We start from the raw sequence: 12,105 nt of genomic DNA, 5'->3' as shown, positions 1-12,105 counted from the left end.
CTCGATCCTGGGACTCCAGGATCATGACCTGAGCCGAAGGCAGTCGCTTAACCAACTGAGCCATCCAGGCGCCCGCGCCCCCACAATTTAAAGTTATGCATTTCTGTGCATTAGCGTACACACAGACCCATCAATAAGGAAACAGTTAAATAAATTAGAGTATACCCATCCTGTAGGATACTGTGCAGTAGTTTAAAAAATAAACAAAATATAGCCATAAATAACCTGATACGTAAAGAACCCAGAGCATATTGTTTTCTCATTCATTCATGGCATATTCATTTTTTTATTCATTCCTTCATCACAGCTATACCACGATCTATTTACTCAATTTATTACCGACACCATTTACAATACCAAAAAAAAACAACAACAAAAAACCCAACTGTAATATTCTGAAACATGCCTTTTCATGTGCTATGTGACTATTTCTCTAGTACAGATAAACAGAAGTGGAGTTACAGGTTCAAAGGACATTTGTATTCAAAACTTTAATCAATCCTGTCAAATTGTCTTTTACAAGTCTTTACCATTTGACAGTCCCTCCAACTGTGTTTATGCATATCCTCCTACTCTCCAATAAATCCTTACTTACATAGGATATTACCTAGCTCCTCAATTTTGTCACATAGGCAAAAGGAGGGGTTGGGAATCTCATTGTTTTAATTTGTATTTCTCTAATTTTAGTGAAATAGATCATATTTTATATGTTTATTGGCCATTTATATATTTTTGTACATTTCTCATTCTTCTGTTAGCTCCTTATTCCAGAGGGGGGTTTGTATTTTTCTTATTGATTTGTAGGAACTCTTTGTAATCCTAGATATTAATCTTCACCTATCATGCAACTTGCAAAATATTTTCTCCTGCTTCTCTTTTGAATTTTAGCTCTGGGGACACCTGAGTGGCTCAGTTGGTTAAGCGACTGCCTTCGGCTCAGGTCATGATCCTGGAGTCCCGGGATCAAGTCCCGCATGGACTCCCTGCTCAGCAGGGAGTCTGCTTCTCCCTCGGACCCTCCCCCCCTCATGCTCTCTCTATCTCATTCTCTCTCTCAAATAAATAAATAAAATCTTAAAAAAATTTTGAATTTTAGCTCTGAGTATGGTTGTTGCCAGCAAATTAAAAGTAATGCCTTCTACTTTTTTCAAATAACACTATTATTATTTTTTTATATTTTATTTTTTTAAGATTTTATTTATTTTATTTGACAGAGAGAGACAGCGAGGGGGAGAGGGAGAGGGAGAAGCAGGCTCTCCGTTGAGTTGGGAGCCCCAACTGGGGCTCGATCCCAGGACCCTGGGATCATGACCTGAGCTGAAGGTGGACGCTCAATTGACTGAGCCACCCAGGCACCCCTACACTTTATTTTTAAGTAGTCTCTATACCCAATGTGGGGATTGAACCCACAACCCTGAGATCAAGAAATGCATGCTCTACCAACAGAACCAGCCAGGCGCCCCCATTATTATTTCTGTTAACAACATAGAAGGTGAGAAAAAGTTTGAGATGCTTTCTTTTCAACTAAAATATTTCTGCTGTTGTACTGGGAGTTGTTTTTCTTAGAGGCAATTGCCTTTTCTAACAGGGATTGAAGGGCAGAGAAGATTTAAGAGATAAGGGATTAACTATTAGCATGGAACAGGAAGTAGAGGAGCTTTTCAGTTTCTCTTAATTATTTTGTTTGTTACTGTACAGACCATCAGACAAGACCATGTGCTAATGTATAAACAAAAATGACATTCTATGGCCAAATATCTTTTGGATTACCTATCATTGGATAGGTTTCATATTATACCTTACTTCATAATGTCCAGATTATTTTAAAAAATGACTTTACTTCTAATACAAGATTGAGCCTTCAACTGATACTTGATCCCTATAATGAATAGCCCAAGTAATGCTAAGTAAAAGAAGTTGTGTACTTATTTCTCCTTTCTTTTCTTGGAAATGTATTTCTTATGTTATCAACCTCTTATGGTGTTCCTGAAAATAAAAAAAAAATCTAAAAACTAAAATGCGGGGGCGCCTGGGTGGCTCAGTCAGTTGAGTGTCTGCCTTCAGCTCGGTCATGATCCCCGGGTCCTGGGATCCAGCCCCGCCTGGGGCTCTTTGCTCAGCCGGCTGGGAGCTTGCTTCTCCCTCTCCCTCTGCCTGCCACTCCCCCTGCTTGTGCTTGTGCCATCTCTCTCTGTCAAATGAATAAATAAAATCTTTTTTTTTAAAGATTTTATTTATTCATTTGAGACACAGAGATACAGAGAGAGAGAGAGCATGAGCAGTGGGAGAGGCAGAAAGAGAGGGAGAAGCAGACTCCCTGCTGAGCCAGGAGCCGGATGTGGGGCTCGACCCCAGGACCCTGGGATCACGACCTGAGCCGAAGGTAGACGTCCAACCATGTGAGCCACCCAGGCACCCCTAAATAAAATCTTAAAAAAATAAAAAATAATAAAAACTAAAATGGAGAGAGAAAATTAAATAAGGCAAATTGGAAATATGCCCCTTAAACAATTCATGTGGCTTTTGTGCTGGTATATAGACTACCATATGATATAATGAATTTAAGGAATAAATTTGTTGTGGGACAAAAGAGAAAAACCAATATCATTTATTCATTTAGAAAGCATTTATTAAATGCCTGGTAGTGTTAAAGAATGTGTAAGGAGCAAAATATAGAAGAACTATGTGTTTCCCTCTGTAAATTAGTCTATTGGAGAAGAGAGATAATTAGTGATCTTTGCAAATATATTTCTATTAGCTCTGGTAAAAGAAAAGAATAAGCAAGATCTTTAAAAAGTGTAAAGACCTTGAATTTTTTACAGGATGATATCAAAAATACTTAACAGCTGTTAATGCCACCAACCAATGAAAAGTTGGTCACCCCAAATACTGGCTGAACACTGGCCCTGGTTACATTACTTAGGGGTTTCCGCTGATAGTATGTGGAATGGTAGTGTAAAAACAGTCATTCTAAATAAGTTTCTTTTTAAGTTGTTGGTAACAGATATAAAGTTAGTCTAGAAATATAAATAGGATTTGAGAAAAACTCAGCTAGATTTTAAATTTTTGATATTTTTCATTTCTTAATTTTTATCTTATTTACTTTATAAAAATTTTTTAGATAATACAGTCACATGATTAAAAAAATCAAAAGGTACAAAAGGCTATTCAGCTAAAGGAGTCCCTTCCACCCTGTCCCAGACTCACAGTTCTCCCTGGGGGAAACCAATATTGCCCTTTTTTTTGTGCATCCTTCCAGATATACTATGTATATAATTTTTTTAAAAATTTACTTAGGTAACAGATATCCTAGACTGGAGCTTGTAGGCCAGCACAAAAAAGAACTAGTGACCAAGTAAGACAACCAAGAATATTAAGAAATAGTATTTTAGGGACACCTGGGTGACTCAGTCATTAAGCGTCTGCCTTCGGCTCAGGTCATGACCCCAGGGTCCTGGGATTGAGCCCCGCATCGGGCTCCCTGCTCAGCGGGGAGCCTGCTTCTCTCTCTCCCTCTCCCACTCCCCCTGCTTGTGTTCCTGATCTCACTAACTCTCTCTCTGTAAAAAAAAAAAAAAAACACAAAAAACTTAAAAAAAAATAGTATTTTCTATTAATCTTAGTGCAACGGACTGAATGTATCCCCCCAAAATTCATACGTTGAAACCTAACCCACAAGGTGATGGTACTAAGAGGGGGTTGCTTTGGGAGGGAATTAGGTCAAGAGGGTGAAGCCCTCATGAATGGGATTAGTGTCCTTATAGAAGAGACCCCAGAGAGCTCCCTCTCCCCCTCTGCTATGGGAGGACACAACGAAAAGACTGCCATCTATGAACCAGAAAATGGAATCTCCCCAGACACCAAATCTGCCCATGCCTTGATCTTGGACTTCCCAGCCTCTATATATGAGAGATAAATTTCTGTTGCTTATAAGCCACCCAGTCGATGTGTATTTTGTTATAGAAGCCCAAACTTCTCTAAGACAGTTACTGAAACTCCTAGGAAAGGGGATCCTGTCCACTGTTATATTCCAGGTCAGAGATGCTCCCTTAAGGAAAAAGCGTTGACTATATGCTTTAAAGATGGGATATTTCAAGTTGATTACACATAACAAGAGTTAAGGAATCTAAGTATAGTTTTTTAAAATTTTTAAAAAGATTTTATTTATTTATTTGACAGAGAGAGACACAGCAAGAGAGGGAACACAAGCAGGGGGAGTGGGAGAGGGAGAAGCAGGCTTCCCGCCGAGCAGGGAGTCCGATGAGGCGCTGGATCCCAGGACCCTGGGATCATGACCTGAGCCGAAGGCAGACGCTTAACGACTGAGCCACCCAGGCGCCCCGGGCTTTCTTATTTTCTGATATGTGTATATCAGATTGTAAATTTTCTCTGAGTACAGCCACCCAGGCGCCCTATAGTTTTTTTTACAAAGTAATCCTGATTTCTTTTTAAAACTAAGATATAGTTCACATGCCATAAAATTTGGCATTTTACATGTACAATTCAGTGGCTTTTAGAATAATCAGAAGGTTGTATAGCCATCACTGCTATCTAATTCCAGAACATTTTCGTTATCCCCCAGAAGAAACTTTATACCCATTACCATCAATTCCCCAGCCCCTGGAAACCACTAATCTATTTTGTGTCTCTATGGATTTGCCTATTCTGGACATTTCATACAAATGGGATCATATGATATGCGGCCTCTGTGTCTGGTTTCTTTCATTTAGCGTATTATTTTTTAAAAAGATTTTATTCATTTATTTGAGAGAGAGAAAGAGAGAGCGTGTGCGTGCGCACACACACACGGGGGAGGGGCAGAGGCACAGGGAGAGGGAAAAACAGACTCCCTGCCGAGCAGGGAGCCCAAGGTGGGGCTCCAACCCAGGACCCTGAAACATTGACCTGAACCAAAGGCAGATGCTTAACTGACTGAGCCACCCAGGCCCCAGGACCCTGGGATCATGACCTGAACCAAAGGCAGACACTTAACCGACTGAGCCACCCAGGCGCCCCTCACTTAGCAGATTATTTTTAAGGTTCATTCATGTTATAGCATGTATCAGTACTTTATTTCTTTCTCTTACCTTTTAAAATTTTCTTACCTCTTAAAAATTTTAGTAAAACATATGTAACATAAAATGTACCATTTTAACCATTTTTAAGTGTACAGTTCAAGGGTGTTAAGTACATTCACACTATTGCACAACCATCCCCCCATCCACCTCCAGAACTTTCTCATCCTCTCAAACTGAAACTCTGTACCTATTAAATAATAATTCCACATCCCTTGGTAATCTCTATTCTACTTTCTGTCTCTATGAATTTGACCACTCTAGGTACCTCATGTAAATGGAATCATACAGTTGTTGTCCTTTTGTGTCTGGCTTATTTCACTTAGCATATTGCCTTCAGAGTTCATCAATATTGTAGCTTGTATCAGAATTTCCTTCCTTTTTAAGGCTGAATAATATTCCCTTGTATGGATAGACCACATTGTGTTTATCCATTCATCAGCTGATGGATATTTGGGTGCTTACACTTTTTGACTATTATGATTAATGCTGCTATTAACATTCATGTACACATTTTTGCATGACCGTATATTTTCAATTCTCTTGGGTGGTAGAGACAGGTGGGGCCATAGAGGAATTTGATGAGTAGTTAACATAGCTCAGAGACTAATCATGCCCCAGGGAAGGACAATGATCACTGGGACTCTGTGTCTCCTTTGAGGAAAGGGTGAGGATGCTTTCAGTTGTATAGAGGATAGTTGTGTCTTGTTAAATAAAAGCATAAAGTTGTTACAGTTTTCCTTTGGAAATTTAAGTACAGGTAGAAGGGTGTGTAAGGTTGCTAAGCAGCCCAATGGATGAACTGTGCTAGTTACCAAGCTGCCATCTCAGATCCAACTCCCCTTTATAAATCCTACTTCGTGAGAGATAGAATGCTATTTTGTGAGTATAGAACCGTTATTTTTTTTTTTTTAAAGATTTTATTTATTAGAGAGAGAACGAGAGATAGAGAGCATGAGAGCGAAGAGGGTCAGAGGGAGAAGCAGACTCCCTGCTGAGCAGGGAGCCCGATGTGGGACTCGATCCGGGGACTCCAGGATCATGACCCGAGCCGAAGGCAGTCGCTTAACCAACTGAGCCACCCAGGCGCCCCTAGAACCGTTATTGATACATACAAAGAGTACCAGTCGAATTTCTCAGGCAATGAGCGATCACTTATTACTTTATGTTCAAACTGAATTCTTTGGGCTCTATGATAATGTGACATAATAGAGAAGTAACTATATTTTAAATGGTTACCCATTTTCCAAGCAGAGCTCTTCTTTCTTCAAATACCTACAATAAATAAAAAGAATGGAATGATTTTATATTTCATGGTTCAAAATACCCATTATAAGAAAGATATCATTAAAGTATCAATAAATAAAAATTGACAGTCTTTTCATTATATGAACTGAGTATAAAAAGACAGATTTCATTCCTGAGAGGGTACTTTACTTATTTTTAACTTGGAGACAGTATCGTTTTTCTCAGTTTATCCATGTGGAATAATTCATCTTAAAGAAAAAGCAGTGCTTTTTTTTTTTAAAGGAAAGAATAAGAAAAGAATGGAATGGTAAAGTGAAACCATTTTTGGAATTTGAAAGGAGATGAAAAAACGGACAAAGGAAAAACAGGAAAATGGGGATCCTCCCCCAAATATCAATAGTATGACAGCCTGTGAAATTTATGAATGAGCAGCTCTGTTTTTTATATTTCGGTGTGCACACAAATCATGGGTGTACATGCACTGATATGTCTGTAGGATTAGAAATTTGTGTATGTGTACCTCTGGGCTTACAACTCAGTGTTTATCTGGATAGGCTTGTTATTATATACTAGTTAGCACAGACACCATGTCATTTTTACATCTCTACTGTAGAGTACATAGCATATTACAGGTACGCCTCTTTGCTGGATTGAATGAATTGGTTGTGATAAGGAATATCCTTACGGAGGTATCGGTACAATGTGAGTGGATTTCTATATTAGTGTAGAGGTGTTTTTCTGAGCCTCAGTCATATGTGTATTTGAATGAATGAGGAAAGGAGACTGATGGGAGAATGTTTGGCAGAGGAGGGAGTTATGGAGAGAGGAAGCAAGGGAGAGTCATGGACAGATGTGAATGCCTCTCTCAATCCCACACTCAGCCCCTCTTGTCAGCTTTCAAAATTGGGATTGATGTTTTTCCCTTCCTTTTAGCATTGCCTAAATTCTCTAGCGCTGTAAGAATGTTCCCACTTAGAGACTAGCTAAGGCTCATTTCTTTCCTTTTTATGGGGGAGGAGCTGGTTTTATGCTTCTTTTTTTTTAAAGATTTTATTTATTTATTTGACAGAGAGAGAGAGAGACAGCGAGAGAGGGAACACAAGCAGGGGGAGGTGAGACAGAGAAGCAGGCTTCCCGTGGAGCAGAGAGCCCGATGTGGGGCTCAGTCCCAGGACCCCAGGATCATGACCTGAGCCAAAGGCAGACGCCTAACGACCGAGCCACCCAGGCGCCCCTGGTTTTATGCTTCCAACAAGATAATGCTTTCCTTCCTTTTTTAGGCTCTCAAATGCTAGTTTGAAAGGGCATACAAAAGGGGGTTTGAAATAATTGGTTCAACAACAATCTCAAGGCCAGTGAAACATCACTTTTGCTCCTGGCCATAGAATCTCCTACGTTACAGGTAGACACTTTTCTCACATTAGAGAAGAAGAAAAAGGATGCCCTTCTCCCCTGCCCCCTATTAACCTTCACCTGGGCTATTAGGACCCTCACATAATGGTACAGATAAACGTGGGATTTCTGGATGAAAAGAGAAGAGAACCTATAGAATATAGAAGATTTAAAAATGTGGATTCAGGTATTTCCCGAACTCTTGCCCTTTGTCTAATGAAAGTCTATCAATCATATGTTGGTCGATCCAGGTCACCAGCACCAGCACTTCTCAGATGCCCAGGGGCTCTAGCTCCTCCCAACTCATATTCCAGTTATAGCCCATGCTCCACGTGGGCTTTATAGGGTTTGCTATGGCTCTCTCATTGCCTCTGGTCATTTCATCTTCCCATGTGGATTAGAAACACTTTCTCTATAATCTGTCTAGGTTGCAAGGCAGGCCCTCAATAAACACCTGCTGACTGAACAACAAAAAAGCTTCAAAAGTCATAGCATTTTAGAGCTAAAAGGAACCCCTAAGATCTTTTGAATTTCCTTATTTTAGAGAGGACAGGAAGAGGCCCAAAGGCTTACATTTATAAATTTTTTTTAAAGATTTTATTTATTTAGGGTGCCTGGGTGGCTCAGTTGGTTAAGCGACTGCCTTCGGCTCAGGTCATGATCCTGGAGTCCCGGGATCGAGTCCCGCATCGGGCTCCCTGCTCAACAGGGAGTCTGCTTCTCCCTCTGACCCTCCCCCCTCTCATGTTCTCTCTCTCTCATTCTCTCTCTCAAATAAATAAATAAAATCTTTAAAAAAAAAGATTTTATTTATTTATTCATGAAAGACAGAGAGAGAGAGAGAGAGAGAGAGAGAGAGAGAGAGAGGCAGAGGGAGAAGCAGGCTCCCAAGGAGCAGGGAGCCCGATGTGGGACTCGATCTCAGGACTCTGGGATCATGACCTGAGCCGAAGGCAGACGCTTAACCATCTGAGCCACCCAGGCGCCCACATTTATAAATTTTTAAAAATCACTGGTTCCAGGCTGTCTGTTCAGCTCAACTCTGTACTGGGTTCCTCACTAGAACCATGGTCTTCCCTAACCTGACTTCCAGCTGTACATTTGCAATAACTGCTGGGTGAAGAAGAAAATGTTATGTCCCAAGACCACAATTTCTTTTTAAAAGGAGGATGAGATGACCATCATGACACCCAGTGACAATATGGGGTACTGGAAACAAAGGGGCATTGACTTGAAGAGGAGAGGAAAGTTAGCGAGAAGGTAGCAGGAAAGGAATGGGGTGGGAGGTGGGGAGTGTTACTCAGGCAAAAACAGTAGTTTTTTGTTTTGGTTTTTTTTGGAGGGTGGGGAGGGGCAGAGGCGGAGGGAGAGAGAGAATCTTAAGCAGACTCCACGCCCAGTGCAGAGCCCAATGCGGCACTAGGTGTCACAGGTCTGAGACCATGACCTGAGCTGAAATCAAGTCAGATGCTTAACCAACTAAGCCACCCAGGTGTCCCTAAAACAATAGTCTTTAGAGGGCCAATGACCAAGTCTAAGCAGGTCCAAGCAAATTCCATTCTTACAAAGGCATCTAGACCCAAATAGAAACTGATGGGAGTGAGGGGGAGAGGAAAACCAATAGACAAGCTCAGGCCTGGTTCTGACTCTACCCTTGCAAGAAAGAGAATTTGGGACACATTATTTGTCAGGGTCTCAGTCAGTCTTACATTCCCTGGTTTGGAGCAAGTCTTCCTTCCAAAGATTTGCAATCAGTTTGTCATCTTAAAGAGCTGGAAAACAAAGTATTGATTCAAAATAGAAATATAAAATGGATCTTCTTTCCTCGCAGAGCACTGCAGTTTGTTTATATCACAGTTTACTTGGAGCCTGCTGTTAAGTCAAAATCCTACGGTTGTTATTTTAGTCTGTTGACAGCGCAGTTACATATTTCACCATGTGACATCATTACAGTATAGGAGTGAGACATTTAGGGGCTCCTAAAATATGACTGATTAATGGCAGTGAGGTGCTTTTTCTCAGAACACCTTTTAACATGTATGGTACTACATCTCGAAAAAGAAATGTTGGTTACTTTCAAGTAAAACACTAGATGGCAGGGGCGCCTAGGTAGCTCAGTCGGTTAAGTGTCTGCCTTTGGCTCAGGTTATGATCCCGGGGTCCTGGGCCAGAGCCCCATGTTGGGCTCCCTGCTCCGCGGGGAGTCTGCTTCTCCCTCTCTGCCTGCCCCTCCCCCTGCTTGCACTCTCTCTCTCTCTTTCTCTCTCTCTCGGTGTGTCAAATAAATAAATAAATCTTAAAAAATAAATAAAACACTAGATGGCAAAGAAATGCATACTTTAAAAACATTCTTCCTCTCAAAATTCGTAATGCCCAAGTTATTTTGAAATCTGTTACATTTGCCTATGCTGATCATGCTCTCTTTGAAGGCATCTGAATTTGAATTCAATCTCTCCGCTTCAAGCCTGCTGTGAAGTTCAATTCCTGTACCCCGATGAGCACCGAGTGTTGTATGGAGGTATTGAATCACGACATTGTACACCTGAAACTAATATGACACTGTATGTTAACTAACTAGAATTTAAGTAAAAACTTAAAAAAAAATCCTGTGACCCTTTTTAAGATTGAAATAGTTACATATTTTATATTTTACTACAGAATTGAAGAAAGACAAAATTAAAACAAAAATAAAACAGACAACAGAACCTCAAAATTATACCAATCATTGGTGACACATGCCCTATTTAGAAGTATAGAAAAAACCTTGAAATTATTGTATGGACACCTTCTGACCAGCTATATCCTTGGTGTCTATTTTTAATGCCTTTTACACAGTCAGAATGTTAGATCTGGAAGCAACCTTTGAGGTAATCTGATCCAACATACTTATTTTACAAAGGAGGATGGTAAAGCCCAGAGAAAATAGGTGACTTACTCAAGTCATACAGGAGTTTATCAGTGATCTGGAACAAGAATTTTCAATTCCCAGAGTTATTGTTCTCTCTTTACTTTTATTTATATTGTTTTTAGATTGTTTTCAAATTTGGAATTTTAGAAATTGTATTGCACTATGTAAAGTAAAAAATGAAAGCTTTCTTCTTACAGGACCACCTCCCCCAGTGCCATCCAACTCTTCTGGGGAAACCACTATTAATAGTTTGGTATTGGGGCACCTGGCTGGCTCAGTCATTAACAGCATGTGACTCTTGATCTCAGGGTTGTGAGTTCTAGCCTCACATTGGGTGTAGAGATTACTTAAAAAAAATAGTTTGGTATACCTGTATACAAATTTTATGTGTATCTATGTACACTTATACATATACATACATGTATATACACATGCACAGATTAAGAAAAATAATTTTACTCCAAACCAGAACCTAACGAAACCACAAAATAACTTTTTGATAAAAAATGAGAGGTCTAGGAGCACCAGGGTGGCTCAGTTGGTTAAACATCTGACTCTTGATTTTGGCTCAGGTCATGATCTTGGGGTTGTGGGATCACACTCTGGGTGAGGCTCCTCGCTCAGCAGGGAGCCTGCTTAAGATTCCCTCTCTCCCTCTCTCTCTCTCTGCACCCCCCTTAAACCAATAAATCTTTTTTAAAAAATGAGAGGTCTAAAGAACAAAATAAATATTATCTCTAGAAATTATTATTTCAAGACAAAAGCTATTAAAAAACCAAGATAAGACAATGTAATGCTGGCTGTGATGCACTGTCCAGGATTTATTCACCCACTTGGTGGGGAGTGCTGCTGGCTGTCAGCCATGAGCTTGAAAGCTCGACTTTGTTCAAGGTCAAGCCCTTCATGGGGCAGCTAGCATCTACTGAATGGAGTGTAGAAGTATATTTTTTATTATTTATTTATTTATTTATTTATTTATTTATTTATTTATTTATTTATTTAAGTAATCTCTATACCCAACGTGGGGTTCAAACTCACAACCCTGAGATCAAGCTAGCCAGGCGCCCCCAGTATGGAAGTATAAAGGCTGGTGGCTACAGGGTCAGGCCTCAAAACCCATAGCCATTTCTCCCCTCCCCTCCTCTTCTCCCCTCACCCACTTCTCCCTCCTTCCCTTCCCTTCCCTGGTGCCAATCCGGAGAGCCCTCCACAATCGATGCCCTACATGCTAATCTCAGAGTCTGCTTCTCTAGTAAACCAACCCGCAACAGGCAATCAGGCAATTAAGATACTTTTTTTTCCTCCCTATCTGCTAAATCGATCAACACTTCAAATGTTTCAGAGAAAATCTCTGAAATCAAGGCATCCAACAAATAGGTATTTCAATTCAAGTCACTTTTTTGCGTATGTGTAAAGCCTTCACAATTTTAGGAGAAAACAGATTTCAAAACTACACACCGAAGTTTTTTTAGGGGGTGGGGG

General features: G+C 40.3%; 1 protein-coding gene across 7 annotated transcripts in view; it reads right to left on the bottom strand.

Annotated features, from left to right (window-relative positions):
• The window catches only part of FBXO16 (F-box protein 16), a 65,496-nt gene that overhangs the window by 42,596 nt on the left and 10,795 nt on the right, over nucleotides 1-12,105 (bottom strand). For all 7 annotated transcript variants that reach the window (XR_012378098.1, XM_073892535.1, XM_073892536.1 and 4 more), the window contains one exon: nucleotides 6,315-6,350. Coding sequence is in view for 6 of the 7 variants with exons in the window: in XM_073892535.1 (XP_073748636.1) it covers nucleotides 6,315-6,350 (36 nt within the window). In the remaining variant the exon portion in view is untranslated. The remainder of the gene's footprint in view (nucleotides 1-6,314; nucleotides 6,351-12,105) is intronic.

Source organism: Callorhinus ursinus, unplaced genomic scaffold (assembly GCF_003265705.2).
Source record: "Callorhinus ursinus isolate GAN/ISIS: 27379988/994484 unplaced genomic scaffold, GSC_fseal_2.0 scaffold4, whole genome shotgun sequence".
Classification (NCBI taxonomy): domain Eukaryota; kingdom Metazoa; phylum Chordata; class Mammalia; order Carnivora; family Otariidae; genus Callorhinus; species Callorhinus ursinus.
This window is presented reverse-complemented; position numbering and strand designations above follow the sequence as displayed.